The 17,871-nt window shown below is 40.2% G+C and overlaps 1 protein-coding gene across 4 annotated transcripts in view; it reads left to right on the forward strand.

Annotated features, from left to right (window-relative positions):
* The window catches only part of LOC139628518 (receptor-type tyrosine-protein phosphatase N2-like), a 221,637-nt gene that overhangs the window by 163,627 nt on the left and 40,139 nt on the right, over positions 1-17,871 (forward strand). For all 4 annotated transcript variants that reach the window (XM_071490233.1, XM_071490236.1, XM_071490237.1 and 1 more), the window contains one exon: positions 9,706-9,903. In XM_071490233.1, the coding sequence (XP_071346334.1) occupies positions 9,706-9,903 (198 nt within the window). The remainder of the gene's footprint in view (positions 1-9,705; positions 9,904-17,871) is intronic.

The raw sequence follows: 17,871 nt of genomic DNA on the forward strand, positions 1-17,871 counted from the left end.
ACCATGTTTTTAAATGAGAGTGGTCCTGTGAGCATTGATTTTATAATGAGCCCAGCCCATCCCCTAAGTGCTTACGTTACAGGCTCTTCTCCGGGGGGATTTTTAACTTCTGAAATAGACTGTGCTGCTGCATCAAAGCTTCACCTCATCACACAGGACTTGTAAAAATTCATGATGTTCATTTTTACATAAGTGCCTGTTGTTTACCAATGAGGAAGAAGATGTAGGTTGTTAGAGGACTGGTCCGTTTTTTTGAACCCACTGATACGACCCTCCTGAAATAGTGCCCCTACATCAGCAGGTGTATCGGACCTTGGTTGTCATAGTTACAATAATAAACATGCAGGCTGTACTGATAGCGGCGTATCAACCTTTGTCGCTATGGTTACTATAATACCGGTCAGGCTTCGTTAGGTTTAGGAAAAGATGGTGATTTTGGTTTGAATAAGTACTTCCTCAATCTTTGGACAATCTTTGTTGTCATGGTTACAATAATAACAATGCGGTTAATAGTCATGGTAAATAGAATTAACATAAACTACTACTTTCACATGGGAATTAAAAACTGATCCATCCATCGCAACCTCCTCCTCTATAAACCACGTCACCACATTTTTCCCCTTGCTCCTGTCATAATTGCTATGACCACTAGATGTCACCTAGCAACAAAATGTAACTATGGGTCATATTAACCTGCTGCACAGACGACCTCTGGGCTCGTTTTTTACAGGACAGTCTCACGGGAAAATGACATATACATTAACGAGGAGTATCACAGGATTTAACCACCTGCTGTTTCTGAAAGTCCCACATTCAACTTGTCCAGTGACAGGCTGACATTTCAGCTCTCCCCCGTCCTCTGTCTACACAAAATATTTGCTTTTCCTCAGTGTGAGAAACTTATCTTCACGGTGACTTGCCTTCAAGATTTGCTCTAAGCCTCTAATTGGAAAATGCTAATTAAAATTCATACGTAAGACTGTGTTTACGCATTATTCATCTGATTAATAGCTCAAAAAAAGTTTGTGTCGCTCATTCTTGGAGGGTTTACTCAGCCCTGATTTTGCTCCGACTCCTAAAGCCCTCCCAGTCGATTCTCCCTCCTCTGTCGTCTTTATCGAGTCTCAGCAGCGAGCCGTCGTCATCCTCAGTGAAAGGCCTCAGTGTTCAGCTCCCATCTTAGCCGTGTAAGCCTCGTCTCTTTGTCAGCACTGCTGTGTAGAGGGGTTCCCTGGGCTGGATTCTGTCTGTGTGCACGTGTACGTGTGTGTGTGTGTGTGTGTGTGTGTGTGTGTGTGCAGTCTCCAGGGCTACATGCAATTAAAAGCAGACAGGAAGCGGCAGGCTGCCTGACGGCCTTACTACTGCAGCTCCTTCACGCTGGCTGTCAAACTCGCGCGCACACACACACACACACAACGCATACCCACATAAACATGCCCCAGCACGCATATACTGTATGTGCGTGCACACAGACACCAGCTACTGCATGTTAATGGTTCTCGCCCTTGGTGCCCTCGCTTCACACACGTACACATCCTCACACACACACATACACATGCATGCATACACACACACACACACACACACCATCCTCCATTCACACCACAGTGCCACCAGGTCCCTCTGAATCCCCTCCACCTGCACTCTCCACTCCTCCGCTCCCCGGCTTGTCAATCAAACGATCCCCATGAAACAGTGAAATGGGATTGGCCGACACTGACAAAGGAGGCATTGATTGACAGGCGCCGACAGAGGAGCGTGTGTGAGCAGCGTGTCGGAGCGTGGGGCGGGGAGACAGCGGATGATGCTCATCAGTCACTCAGTCGGTCGGTCCCTGGATTACTCTGCTGCCGTCATGGGAGTCTACAACGTCAACTTCAGTTTATCTCTACATCTGATTCAAACTTTTATCTGCTCCTAAAAGTCTTTTTTTCTTTTCCCTCGAAGTAGAAGAAACTCTCCGCCAGCAGGATGAGATCATTGCATTTGATTGCAGTGGAACTTTTTACAATGATTTTCCATAAAATCAAGATTTTATCTTGAGGCATTATTATCTTATTTAAAGATATCATCATCCACACCATGAAATTTCTTGAAACATGAGGAATGCTTTGGAACCTGTCGGAGATATCTCAACATATTTGCATATTTTCTCAAGTTTTTAAGACTCAAGATGAAATTAAATGACTTTTTTTTCCCTCTGTTTTTTATTTTTTATTTCTTATTTTTTTTAGATTGCCTCCCTCGGCCAGCTTCACACTTTCTCTGTTTTCTCCCTCTGTCTTTATTCAATTTCAATGAACTTCACCAGCATGATAACATCATCTTTACACTGCCAAGGAATAAGTGCAAAACACATTTCCATTGCATCTTAGTTAAGAGAACAAGCAAACAATAACTCTTGTTCCTGGATTGTCCCACACCTCCTTTGTCTCTGAGTCCATTCTGTTTTCTTGTCCTCTTCAGTTTCCATCACTCTCTCTGCTTATGTTTGGTAAATGCATCAGTTTGCAGATAACATCCTTATATGACTGTTTCCAGTCACTGTCACTGTCTTCCACTGATGTGATGGATAGAATGTAATTTGATTGATTATATATCATACATGCTTGTCTTTAGGAAGCCCTGTCCTGGACTGATATTGGTGAGACATTACCAGCATCCATAACTGTAACAATAGGATTTGTATTGTTATGGTGGATTTGAGTGTAGAGTTGCTGCCTCCATCGATTCAAAGGTCAATCAGTCTGAACTTTAAAAAAAACAGATGATGATTATTTTTTGCTCTGAATCCTGTCTGACACTTGTTTTATCTTTTTTGACAGCTCTTCTTTCATCAAGAATACTTAATTATCTTTAAGTTGGAGAGTTGGTGGCTTATTGTAAGAAGCATGTATTTGTGAAGTACTGACATTTCTAACTGCAGACTTGGTGGCGTACACGTGAGAAATTAATATCCATTTGTCAGTTCATCATCAATATTTATTACCAAACAGAAAGTATAAACACCAGCCAAAGGGATCTTGTGCCAATCTGGCAACCCAAAGTCTATAAATAATTACAAAAAAAAAAAGAAAAACTCTAAATGAAGTGTGCCTTAGAGCATTATAATAACAATATTAATATATATAACATATGTGTAACACTATATGTATGGCACTTTGCAGTGGACGTAGTTGAATTATTGGCACTGAAACTCTGGCAATAAATAAAGGTGGATAAATGTTCCCTATGGTGGATTACCAATGTGTAGCAAGCTTTCAGTCTTTTTAACATTGATTTTTTAAAAATACAATAAAATTAATGCAAACAACTGTCTGTCTGAAAGTAGAAAGTTGATCAAAGGTCCACTTTAATTGCTCAATTAGGCTTTATACTCTTTATAAGCTAAAGAACACTTAGATAATACATTTATTTTCGCTGTGATATCACATTGAAAGGTGTATTATCAGTGTAAAAGCTTTTTCTGCAGCTGCAGTCCGGATATATTGGTATCAGTATTGGGTCTTTATTAAATCCAGTCCTACATGCTGTCTCCTCCAGTGTTTCTTCACTCCCTCAGCCCCTCGCCCCCACCCTCCCTCCATTCCACCATATTGTATCATGTTCCCCCTTCTATTTGTTTGTTTGTTCAAGCACAGAGGCAAAGCACTCGGGTGAGGACCCCTACATTTGTTTTGGTCAGAAGGGCATGCAAACAGAGGCGCCCCCGTGGGCCCCGATGGGCCCTGTTGGCCCAACCCCCAAACCCTGCAGCCTTCCTCCCATTAGCAGGTTTTTTTAATATATATAAAGAGGGCGTGCTTTGGTTGGCACACGCCTCCTGACACTGACTTGCCCGCTGTCGCCCCGAGGTGATGCATGATTCGTGTCGGTCATGTGGCATCAAGTGGATTCCCTGGCCTGATGCCCATGAGAGGGGGTTGGTGGGGTTTTTCTTTTAACCTTTATTCATGTGGGGAGAGCTGATGAGGCCCACATGCTCTGTTAAAGCACTGACACTGAAAAATGCACAACTTCACAGCAGCAACTATTAATATTTTTCTTGCTTTTAAGGTAAGAAGTCTTTTTCCTTGTACCTTGGTGGCGTTCATTGATTTCTTACTTTCTTTTGTGATGTGAAAGGCTTTTATTTTGTCTCAGGCCAAACTACATTTTTGACGTTCTGTGATGAATGACATATTTTTTTCTCTGTGAATCAACAGTCTCTTCCCTTTGCAGTGATGCTGCTATATGCAGGGACTTGATTGTCTTTTTACATTTCAGTTATTTAAAAAAAATCCCATAATTGTTTGAGTGTTTTTCAAATGTTGCCATCAGTTTTAAGATTGACTTTCCACTTTCCAGACAGACAGTTTTCATTCATTGTATTGTACTTGAAAATCAATTTTGAAAAGACTGAAAGCTTGCTACACATTGGTAATCCATCATGGTGAACATTTATCCACCTTTATTTATTGCCAAAGTTTAATGCACTTGTTAGAATGGATGCACCAACATCTGACTGCATTTCATTCATGAGCTTTTCCATCAGCAAAATAAATCCAGAAGACAAACGTAAGCCAATTTGAAAGTCCTGGAAACGGTAATTTACTCATTTGTTGCATTTAATGTTGGCTGTTTGGCAGGAGAGTGAAAAAACTGACGTCCTTGAAGACAAAACAGTCCCTGCAACAATGATGTAACTTGGAGAAAATTGAATTTCCAAAACTCTGCAGGCAGATTTTAATACAATTCTGAAAATGACCTAAAGCCAGTTATTTCCTGGAATGAAGGGAATCACTCTTATTAACTTGGACAGTAATATAAAGCAGAGGGAATCACTAAAAATCAATGGCATGATCCACTAAAGTCAGCAAGTACAAAGGCATTCAGGTTCTTTGTTGAGGACATTCCATGATACAGTTGGTTTGAAAATGAATGCACTTTAAATAAAGATACTTGTGTTTGTATGAACATGGCTCAGGGAAGGGAGGTGTTGGGACTTTAGAGGTGCTGTAAATTTGCGCTTTTTAGACACTAAACATGTCCTGGGTTATATTCAGATTTTTAAATATTTTTGTCCTCTAATTGGTTCTCGGGGGGAGCCATGTTTAAGAAGTTTTAATTATGTCATAAAAGAATTTGCTGCTGCGGCAAAGTTCACCATGTGGGCTGGTTGAAATATGAATGCCATTGATCATGTGTTTCCCTCTCCGACAAAACACCCGCACTTCAGTGTGGCGTCTTTATTTGGCTCCATGTTGCTTGTTCGTGGCTGTAACTCTGATGCTCAGACAGGACGCCAGACAAACTGGTGTAGTTACCAGTCAGAGGGGGTTGAGTTAGACCAATGTATGGGGCCAATATTTGGCTTTTATTAAAGATTTGAAATTGTTCCACTTCTGGTATCAAACTCCTGTTCCAGTCTGTGAACATTTAATCATCTTGTCAAGAGAGTTTAAATCTTCCTGATAAGTTGCAGAGTGTTCACAGAGTAAAATCATTGAACGTTTTGACATTAAAATGACCAAATACAAATATGAACAATGGGATAAACTAGCAGATATTGGAAGCTGTCACAAAAAATCCAAACTGGCTTTTTAAATTAGAGATATATGCCGAAATCAAGTGAACCACACATATAAGTGTAAAGGGACATTGCAGGACATTGTCTGCACAGGACCTCATCATTATGTATTTGAAATGGGGGATAAGATCCATTGAAGTTGTCATTATGCCAGAAACTGCATCAATTATGGTCCTAATTGGAAGCCTCATTATACATTACCCAGTTATCATGCAGCTAACTATTAAAGACATTACTCATTGGGTATGGAATATTGATTACAATGGTTTTATTATGAGATAAGATGATTTACAAGCTTCAACCGACAGCTCTGTTGATCTGTAACCATAGAGACACAACTACGTCTGATAAATCCATTTAGCCTCCCACTAATAATCAAGCACCAGAATAAATTAAAGTGATATTGTAAAACTCTTTGATTGTGACCACCAGGAACTGTTCCTCTGCTGGAATCAGGCAGGAAAAACAGAAAAATCCATAATCAATCAGATTTGGAAACAGATTCAGGTGTAATATGATCAGATGTGATACAAAGATCAGCCTTATAAGCCAATCAGGTATAAACATTTAACAACGCCATATAATGAATTTGAATATTTTTAATTTTATCCCTAACTTGTGAAAATTGTGAAACCTATTCCACCCTTGAGCTAGCACTGCACCTAATGATTGTTTTTATGCATGTTGTTTGTAGTCATTTATTGATAATTAATCTATTAATAATTTTTGGTCTATTAAGTGTCAGAAATTTGTGACACCACACCATGCAGGCACGCAGCTGACCAACAACGTCTTTAGACACTGATGTTTGTTTTCAAGAATGTAGATTTGTTTGGTGACCAAAATTCAGTGTCAGGACAACGCCTAATGCCAACCTCAATTTGATGTAGAATACTGATGACAGCTTAGGTTGATGTTTTTTGTTGGTTTTAAGTTGTGTTGTTCATTTACTAAAATCCAACATCTTCTCAACGCTATCTTGATGTATAAAACACCAACATTTTAGTTGTGAGCAAAAACCACAAAATGTCACTTAGCCAATGTTAGATTTTTCCGTCAACCCAATTTTCAATTCCAACCAAAATTTTACATCTGTCCAACATTAGAGTTATTAGAGTGTAAAATATCCTGATGTTACATTGACGTCCAGTGTCTTACAATCTAAAGGCCAAAAGCTGAAGTTGGAACCAGTGAATGTTTTTGGCATTTTCTTGATAAATGACTTTAACAATTGTCAGAATTGTTGTTAAATGATTTTCTGTCCATCATATGCCTTCAACTTAACACATACTGCTAAACAGTCAGAAAACAAGGCAGCTTTTAAAAGCCTACAAGACACTGATGTTCTGGATACACAAGGACTAAAACATCCATAAAATCCAGGTCTATAAATACAGCCCCGCAGAATATATTTAGCTCCGGTTCAGTGCTTCCTATAGTTTCTGTCTGCACTCTTTTCCTTCACATGAAGGCATGTTTGTGTTTGCCTCCCACCAGCAGTGCCGTCAGTATCTCCAGGCCTGGTACAGAAGCACTTTAATAATCTGCACACATTTATGAGCCTGTGTCCGAGCTCATAGATCAGTGTCAGCGTGCAGGCCTACGAGAACATCAGTCAGATCAGATACAGACTAATGAAGGCCTGCGCACATTACCTCCACCGTCAATCAAACACGCCGTTAGTTAATCATCAGCATCTCTCTCATTAAGAAACACAGATACCCAGTGAGATTCAGCCCAGGTCTTGTTGTAGGCTGATGTATGTGATGCATGGCTTCACATGAAAAGGTCAGGTGACACTTATTGTTGTGTCCTTTTAACGTAATGGTTACATTGCATTGGAGTGATGTGATGTGCTTATGCAGGATTAGAATGCGTTACAATGATTGAACATATTGATTAATGATGTAGTATTAAACATCACGTAGGGATTGAAGATGTAATCCACTGGTTCCTAGAAATCCTCTTTAGCAGGAGGTGACCACGTTCAGCCAGCAAGCACTTTTTTTATTACTGCATTGCAGTGACATAGCTCAGGTAGGAAAAGACAGATTAACAGACGTTCTTTAAATTTTAATTTAATAATTTTATTTCAATGTATTTTTTTGCTATAACTTTACTTAACCTTTATTTTGCAACTGAAATTGCAGTGTTGAATGGTCAGTTTTTCAGTGAAATGTCTCAGTAACTATTGAATGAAATGTAACTGTAATAACGTCCCTCACTTTTTATCTTGCGATTGGTTTGTATTATTAGCATTATCGCATCTTAGCATGCCAATGTTAGCATTTTGGTCAAACCACTTAAGTGCAGCCTCACAGAGGTGTTAGCATGGTGTTAGCATGGCTGACAAAGACTTTTGTATGATGTAAGATGTTAGTGTTTAATCAAATGAAGGCCCAGCTTTTTTTTCTGGCATAAAATTGAATTGTCCTTTTATTCTTGTGGAGAAGTTAGTTTGTAAGTAAATACATAAATAATTGAGTTTTATTGGGTTGTGCTTCCCACATGAAAACCTCCATCTTCATATATTATTAAGATTTTCAAGTTTTTTTTCTTTACAGTCACAGCATGTGGGTCATGCATCAGTTTATTTTTTTTTTACTATATAGTATACAGTAGGTCATTTTACTAATACAAATACCTCATCCTTCAGCGTAAGTACAGCTGCAGATGATTTTTTCAATTATGTATTGAACATTTGGGGGATATAGAATTGATTTTAATAACAGCCAAAATAACTAAAGCTTTTCAGCAAAGATATCTTAATTTGCAGATATGCAGAATGACATCATAACATTACAGCATCATCATCATATACAATCAAATTTCATTGGTCACACCATAGTACAGATATCAGTCTTAGATATTGATATTGCAAATATTCAAATGTAAGAGTAAAAAGTCGATGTCCCAGTCTCACTGGCCTTTCTCTAGCATGCAGCATGAGTGAAATTGTAGTTCTATTTTCAGAACTGTGTCAGCGTCTTATCTCCTGTATGAAGCGGCACGGTCATTCACTGCAGCTCATTCAAGGGCTCCCGCTAGGAGTCGTGTGGAGAGGGCGTGGAAACGTTAACCTGGTGACAACACTTCATTGTGGTCACGTATCTAGCAGACAGAAAATGACAGTTTGCTCAGGCGTATGAATGAAGACATTGTATTAGCTGCTGAGAGACTCACAGGCAGACGTTGCCAAAAAGTCTTTTCTGAAGTTTTTCTTTATCCAGGGAAGGGTTGCTGAGCATGCATGCTGCTTTACACTGACATCCTGGAAGCTGGCCAGCATACAGTAGTTGGACATTGTGTCTTGTGGTAGAAAGGTTTTACTCGTTCATCATTCTTGCCCAGATGTTCACAGCCAGTCTGCAGAATGTCATCTAGCTACTATCCCACTTCTCCCACATTTACTCTCAAGCCTATAGCATCGCTGTGGTTTTATAATTTGTGATTTACACACAGGAGCAAAGCAAATCTTTACCGAATTATTTTTTTCCATGAAGGTCACAACACATTAATGAGGCCACTGTTGATAACAAATCCTATTTTCTGTGTCCTGGATCCACTGCTGACAGTACCATTGCTCATTAAACAACAGTGTCCCCTTTTACCTTTGTGCTTTTCAGCCTTTGAACTCAAGAAAGAAAATCAAAATAATGAATGAATAAGCATTTATATCCCTATAAATGCTTATTCGTTCATTATTTCCCCATGCTTTCATGACACATTGTAGTCTCACCATCACTTTTCCTAAAACAAGACTCTTGTAAAATGCACAAAAATTGGATGTTCCTTAGAATTGCAGCCAAATATCAGCTTGGGCTGATATTTGATAATATCGAATATCATGATATTTCCTGCGATATGCAGTATTTTTCATGATATCAAAAAAAAATTAAACACATCTGAGTCTGAATAAAACAATTCACTATAGACATATATTGTGGACAATATGATGGACTAATACTTAAGTATCTACTATGAGGGGTTTTATTCCTAATTATGTCGGCTATGTTAAGGCGGTTTAAATGACAGTGTCCACCAAATGTTCAAGTCAAACCACGTTATGACATCAGTGGCTCCATATTGCATGACAACATGGGCTAACCTGACCCCCGTCTTCCCTCCTGTAGGAGCTCTGTCGGCAGCGTATGGCAGTCAAACCTCCAGCTGAGCGTCCAGAGCCCATCTCCTCCAGGATCAACAGCGTGTCGTCTCAGTTCAGCGACGGCGGCCAAGCCGTCAGTCCCTCGGCGCGAAGCAGCATCTCCTCCTGGAGCGAGGAGCCTGCCCACTCCAACATGGACATCTCTACTGGTCACATGATACTGGTGAGTTTCTGATGGAGTCACTTCATGGCATTCATCACGCCATACAATGGCAGTGAGAGTCCTACACCTTACACTAAAGCAAAATATTGTAATAACATTGAGGATATGACCCTGGTAAATCTTCAAGGACATAATTGTAAATGGGCATGAATTTGTGTTGGTGACACTGAAACTAACTGATGTATTTGAAGGAGAGATTTAAAGATCTCCTTCCATTTTAGACCAATCGTTTGATAACTAATGGTTTTAAATTACTTTATGTCCTTTTGAATGAATCAATGGAATTGGCATTAATGTGTCAATCTCCTCCACCCAGCTCTCATATTACACATCCTGAGTTGTTGAAAGGGGTTAAAAATTTTGACCCTTAGTTTTATGGAATAAAAGTTAATTTTGAAGAAAGGGTTTCACTGGTGAGGGAACAAACTGTTACCTCAGTTCATGCTAGCCTGGTTCCAGACCTCTGAATTACTTCCCACGTCTCCAGTTTTTCAGTTATTCAAGTAGGTCTTGTGAGGTGCTCATTAATGGATGTTACCCCTGTTGAAAGCTGTGTAGGCAGGATTAAGATTGGGGATGTAATCGCTGTGCAGGAATATTGCTACATCCATGAAAAAAGTAACAACAAAAAAATCAAAACAGTGATTAGTGTTGATTAGATGGGCGCAGCAAATCTTAAATCGACATTTCTTTGGCCGTCATGAAAAAAACATGAACTGCTCCCAGGAATCATAGCCACAGCTTCTAAAATAACGTTGCCACCAATGTCATTTTGAAAGTGTCGCTAAACCAACTACCTCCCATACCAAACAGAAACTGACCTAAATGAACATGAGGTAAGAATGAATAATTAAGTAAAACAAAATGGTATTTCAGTCTGATTATCAAGTCATAAGTTCATCTCTCAATAACAAGATATTTTAGAGTTAGCTTTGTATCAGTTTCAATGATCATTTTATTGATCTGTAAATCTGTTTTTAAAGGTCCCATATTTTACACTTTTCCTGTGTTTTTATTTGTGTAAGTGTTGATAATCCATGAGAAGATATATTTGTGGTTTTAAGAACCAAAAACCATCTCAATGTAGTTTTACATGTCCTCTCTCAGTCTTCTCTTTGGAGCTTTAGTAACGATGGGTCAGTGAGCCAATCAGAAGTGTGGCTCAGAGTCACTCTTCTGATAGGCTGACTGTTTTCTTGGTCACCAAATAAAAATATAGCAGATTTCAGGTAAACATTCAGAAAAACCAAATCCTGCAAGGCTGGATGGTGGGTCCAGGTGGGCGGGGCTTTGGGCATGGCTGAGAGCAATGAGGGTGGTGCTTTGTTGTGACATCACAAAGTTCCAGAAGTCCTAACAGCTCGTTTTAAGGCTCAGTTTCTGAATACAGGCTGTGTGCCAGTATAAATATAGAACCTAGACCTGCTTTATAATCAAAAAACACATGGACATCTCACTTTATGAGATCTTTAAATGGTGGATCTGCACTGCAGCAAGAAAATCACAGATCACTGTAATATTCTTGGCCATACGTTTCTACAGTAGGGTTTGCCTTTGCTGTCGGTTGTCTGTTTCTCCAAACAGCCACCACAGATTCTTCTTCTCACCTGCTTCTCTCACCCATCAAACCATTTATCTCTATAAAAACCGGTGGAACTATTTCGCCTCCATCTCTCACATGTCTATGTCTTTTCTGCATTTCTGCATATACCACGCATTTCCCTCTCTCTCTCTCACACACACACACACACACACACACACACACACTTCTCTTTTCACTCTCATCTCCGTGTCTCTCTCATCTTTCTCCCTGTGTCTTTTTTTGTTTCTGTACATCTCATTACACCCACAGTTTCTAGGCTTCTTACCCTCTTCTATCCTGCAGATGAAAATCTCTATTGAATCTCGGTCGCATTTCGTCGAGCGCTATCGTAATTGCAATATATAGCTATTCACTTCAACCACCCACCACCCTCAGCGCTGCCACCTCCTCGTCCAAGCTCCCCCACCTCCACCCCCCCCCCCCCTTTCTCTCTCTCTCACTCTCACTCCCTCACTCTCGCTCCCTCTCTCTCTCTCTCTCTCTCTCACTCTCTCTCTTTCTCTCTCTATCTCTTTCTCTATGCATTATGGAGCTGCTGGTGAGATGTGACAGAGCAGGCTTTTTGATGTGTTCAATAGGCACAAAGATACTAATTACCCCTGAGATTTGCACCAGAGTTGTGTTCAGGAGAAACGTCTCCCTTTGCAGCCCTGTGCCACCACAGCGGCTCTGTTGTTTTATACGAGCGCTCAATCCAGCTAAAATGTTTCTTTGGCAAACCACAACATGACGTGATGCATTCTTTTGATATGCCAAGGTCACATGCAGATGAAAATATATTTGAGTTTTTTAGACGGCGGGGTCTGAACTTCTTCAGGTACGTCGGCTTTGTCTTTGCCAGACGAAGCCGTCTCAGCAGAGGTGGCATCACTTGAGAGATAAGAGGAGTGAAATTAAGTTTTGCTCATGTTTAGTTAAGTATTCAGCCGGTGTGTGGGCCACAGTCTGGTCAGGGTGATTGCTGAATTTGTTATAATATAGAGACTAATATGTAAATGCTGTGAGGGATGGAGAGAGACGAAGTGAATCTGATGTGGCCGTGATGATTAATAAATTTCGTGTAGGTGATGGAGATGAACGTCCTCTTGAATGATGATATTCCACTTGAATCCTCTCCAAAGAAACTTCAAAGTTCTGAAAGACATTTTCCACTCGGTAAAACAATGTTTTATACATACAGTAAAGTGCATTGAACCAAGAGACCATGATCACCAGAAAAAAAATCAGTCATTTAAATGTTCAAATGCTTAAGTTGATATGCTAATAATGACTCAAGAGCAAAGCAGAAGTATTGTGACATATTTATCGCATTGCAAATCCTTGTGGGTTAAGGTTCATTCTTTTAACACAACCTTATTGTCAGAGAAGAACATGGATGATTCTGCAAAACCCCGAATTACAGACTTTATTTCCATATTTTTTTATTATCTGACTTCAGTATCTGTGCATGGCATCTACGCTATGATTAAGATTAGAGGTGAGCAAGGTTATGACATGTAAACAATGAGGCATTTCACTAAGGTAAAGGTTGTGGTTTTTGTCTGTGGCCGGATGCAGATTTGGATCTCTCCACAGCCAGATTGAGGAATCATAAACAATGAACGTAAATACTAATTATACAGTGCAGTTATAAACTTAAACAAATACACACAGCGGACAAGTTAATGAAAAATCTGGTTTGATAAGTATGAAAATGATGTGAATCACACGCTATGGCCTTCTCAGTCACCAGATCTCAACCCAGTTGAACACCTAGGGGAGAGTTTGTCGTGAAATGTTAGAGAGCTCTTTACCACCATCATCAAAGCACAGTGAGGGAATATTTCCTGGAAGAATGATGTTCCCTCCTCCAGTAGAGTTCAGAGACTTGTGCCAAGTAGCAGTGAAGCTGTTCTGGTGGTCTGGTTTTTTGTCATTTTTTTCCTTTAATTTGCGAGCCATTTTTTAGTTTTAGTTGCTTGAACTTAAAAACCTTAACCACAGAAGTAACAGATCAGAACAGAGAAATTATTTTAGTAACAGTAACATGAGTCGTTTTGGAAAGCACAGTTAACCTGTTTCGTTTTTTTTGTTGTGATGGACTTGATTAGCTGTGTTTTATCTAGTGCCAGTGTTTTCATGGAGATGGACAGTGTATCTGTAGATGAGATGGTGTAGATACATGTATATATACTGTATGAACTGAATCAGCAAGAATGAATGAGAAGCTCTAGAGTCTATTTTTTTTTGGTATAGTTATTTAATAGAATAACTATACCAATATGTAATATCGATATAGCTTCCAATCAAATTATGGATAAGCTGTATGCCTTGGGCTCCCTCACTCAGCAGTGGGATAAAGGACTTTTATACAGTCAACAGATGCAAGAAGTCAAATGTGCTTTTATTGATCCCATTGTATCATGTTTCTATTTAGCAGCTAGGTTATAAATCTAAAATGTACCTTTTAATTGCAGCTATTCTGTTTAATAATGATGAAAACTGTCCAAATGGACTCAGTTTATCGGGAGCGTCCTGTGCTGATGAGGACTTGATGGTGTATTTAACTTTGTAACAATGTTTATTTCGCACCAAGGAAATAAAAAGGGAATGAGCAGTGAGGATTGTGGTGTCATTTGTCAGTCACAGGACGCTCATCATCGCAGAAAGTGATAATGTGTGATTCTCAGTTAATGGGAGGGAGCTGTGAACACTTTGCTTTACCACTCACTGCAATTGTATGACACAGAGAAGGAGAGTGAGATAGAAAATGAGAAGCGATACACTGACCTGTCAGTGTCTTTCAGGACCATGGACAGATCCACACACACACACACACACACACACACACACACACACACACACACACACACACACACACACACAGCGAGGCAGACTGCAGCTCTGATTGGCTCAGACCTTCCCCACTCCCTCTCAGCAGAAACATTAGACAGCAGAGGGACAGTCTCATAACGCCACCATCATCTGGAAACCATGTATATCTAAAATGTCAGCTTTCCATAAAAAAAGGACAACTATGTATTTTCCACTGAGGCTTGAAACCTTTCAGAAGCCCAAAGGTCAGATTATTTTCTCAGCCTGTAGAGGAGCATGTAAACCTTCTGCTCAAGTTAAAGTAGGAAGAAAACTAAAATTGGAAAAACAAGGTTTTGACATAATAGTGAGAATCTGGTAAATTGCTATTTTATGTTTCTTACTGCCCACAAACTGCCCACGCCTCTCTTTAGTGAAGATTTTATGGCTTTGCCACCACTATTGTCTTTCCATCCATCCTTCATCTTTAATTCATTAATTATCCTTCATCTTGTTGCTAATTTGATTTTTTCTTCAGTAATTTTCTTGTTATTCTTTCACCATCCTTTCACCATCCCACCTTTATCTTTATTCCTTCCAGTTTTTCATCACATTCTTAAATGTTTTCTTTCACTTTACTTTATATCCCAAATTTTTTCTGTTTACTCTTCCTACTTCTTTTCATTCTTTCTATCATCATTTTCTTGCCTTTTTGTAAAATCCATGTCATCCTCTTTCTTCCTTCACTTTTTTATTTTTCTGTGAATTGTTCTTTCCTCCATCAGTTTTGTAGTGGTTCGGGTTATATTTGGACCCACACTCGGTTAGAGTGTTGGCCAGGTATGAGGCAGGCTGGCTGTTAGGGAAGGAGGTGAGATGGAGTCCAGCTGAAGACTGAAGTCTAAGGTTAGGTCTAGGAGATGAGGAGGCAGAGTGGGCGGGAGTTCTGGTCTGGCTCCAGGGATCACTGAGGAGCAGGTGAAAACCAGGTTAGCAAAGAGCACGAGGGAAAACACAAGAGATAACTCAAATGGATACTTGGTGGCCTAGAGAGGCGCTACCACTGAAGCAGACTGAACAATCTGGCGAGGAGTGAAGCGTGAACTTGAGTACCTGAGTAGTAGGCGATGAGTAGATTGGTGAGATGTACAGGAACACCAGGAGAGGAAGCCACGCCCACAACAAACAAGGAAGGAGAAGACATGAAACACAAGGGAAGGGAGAAGAAACCACTCACAGCCTGAGCCATGACACTTTCTCTCTTTTTTTCATCTCTCCCTCCCTCCTTTTCTTCTGCTCTGTCTTTTTTTTTTTTGCTCTCCATGATTTGGAACGATGCCTACTTGTTCCTGCTCTGGCTTCTCTGTTGCAGTCAGGTCTGTCAGTTTTACAAGAGAACTCATTTCACATTCCCATCATGACATTAACTGGAGACTGAGCTGAGAGTTTTGTGGCAGCAAAACAGGGACCCAGTCGACACATTTGGGGGAAACACAGAGCACAGAGATTTTTTTTTTTCCACAGCATCGTCACAGTGAGAGACCAAATAAATCCATCTCAGGGCGAGACGAGCGCAGCGCTGTCACGGAAAAAGCAAATATTTCATCCCTGCCGTGCACTCGAGTGAGGCAACTGTTGAATGATTAATAAAAATGACGGGAGAAAGGAATAACATGGTGCTGATGAGCTGCCCCACCCCACCTCTCGCCTCCTCACCATCCAACCCCTCCACCTCCCCCAAAAAATTAATTGCCTTTTCGTAAAACCGGGGCAAATTCCATGTCACCATCCACCCGCTGATTTTAATTTGAGGAGAAGCAGCTTTCACCATCTTATCTAAGTTAATGTATTACTTAGTCCCATGTGGCTGGGACGGAGCACCCCACCACCACCACCACCACCTCCTTCCACCACATCCTCTCTGCTTGTGTCTTAAGAGGATTAGTCGACTCTATATATAAAGCACATTATCTAGTCTTTTGTTGTTGCCCAAGTAAGTGTTATAGATTATACTGCAGCAAGAGCCGCGATTAACCGTGCGGGGAATCTGTTGTGGTTTTCCGCGGCTCACCAGCAGGCCAGCTGGGATGTGATCTGTGGAGTTGATAGGTCACAGGGCGACGGCTGGAGGGAGAGGGGGAAACAGGAAATGGATGTTACATCAATCTAATGTGGTCAGTTGAGTGGGAGGAAGCATTCAGCTGCAGAGAAGTTAGACTCCAGTTTTAGGATGATGTCAACTCTCGACTAAAAATAAGACACTGATATGACGGATGGACACAGATTGACTGATGACGATTGTTTATGTGAGATTTGTTTTACGTTTGTGTCCTTGTTTGGATAAAAAAGAAAAAAACTGAGCACAAGCAGCAACGGTCACTGACCAGAAAAGAGTAAAACCTTTAAAAGCTGAAACTAAGAAGTTTAAATTCATCAAGAGGAAAAGTAGTTCCTCTACCATCCACACTGACACTGAGCACAGATTAGTTTTCTTTATTTCTTTTGTATCCCTGTGCCAAGAAACTTCAGAATTTTTTTCATGTTTACATGAAATTCATTATGACGCCTTCACTGGAGTTAAATCTTTTACTGAAATAAAAGTTGCAGTTCCACAAATTAACTTCTTCATTCATATCGAAGCAAAAAATATAAATGTATGATATTCATTTACTCATGCACTTGAGTTTTTAATGTGATAATAATAATAAATAAAATAATCATGGTACCAGTTTTGCAGAATGTGTCATATATTCAACCACAGGATTATTATTATTATGAATAAATCAACAAGGAAGTAGCACTGTGATAATGTAGCTGGTGGCTGTGGAGCTAATTTGAACCACTGGGTATTTTAATATTTAATAATGGATCATATTAATTAAATTGATGAAATGGCTCAGGTGGTAGAGCAGGTTGGTCACTGATTCCTGGGTTAGTAGTTTGATCCATATATGATGAAATCTGGACAAGGCACACTCAGATCACGGCATTGTAAGATGTCATATCAAAAAACCTATTAAAGATATAAAATGTTATCTAAAGAGCAGGTGAAGGAGTGAAGCTCAAACCACAGGACAGCTGTGGCAGCATCTGTAAAGATGAACTGGAGCTTTAATAATAATGTGTCTCCATCAGAGCTGGAATCTTGGTTACCTCATCTCTGGACACTCTTCCTCCCCTGCTGAGTAACAGTATCCCACATTGATTTTTACCTCACCCTCTTCCTCTGTTCTCTCCGGTAACACTCTGTCGATCCAAAATGGTCGTCGCATTACGTCAACTCCCATGTGGCCTGGCTTTCGTGCTGCTGCTTCCTACAGGTGCTCAGATGGTGCGTCAGAGCCACAATGGCGGCTCAGGCAGAGTCTTATATTGCGTTGCAGTTTTTATTGAGCACCTTTGGCAGCTGTAACCCCCCCCCCCCCCCCCCCCCCAAACACTAAGGGGATTATTCAGTGTTTGGCCGACACATGGTGCTCTCAGCACCTCCTGATTGGATTGCAATAATCCCTTTACACAGCCACAAAACCCTATTACTCTGGCATTAGAGAGTGAGGGAGAGGGTAGGGGGT

The sequence above is a fragment of the Trachinotus anak genome, unplaced genomic scaffold, assembly GCF_046630095.1.
Source record: "Trachinotus anak isolate AG129_WGS33_773 ecotype Australia unplaced genomic scaffold, CSIRO_AGI_Tana_v1 ptg000012l, whole genome shotgun sequence".
Classification (NCBI taxonomy): domain Eukaryota; kingdom Metazoa; phylum Chordata; class Actinopteri; order Carangiformes; family Carangidae; genus Trachinotus; species Trachinotus anak.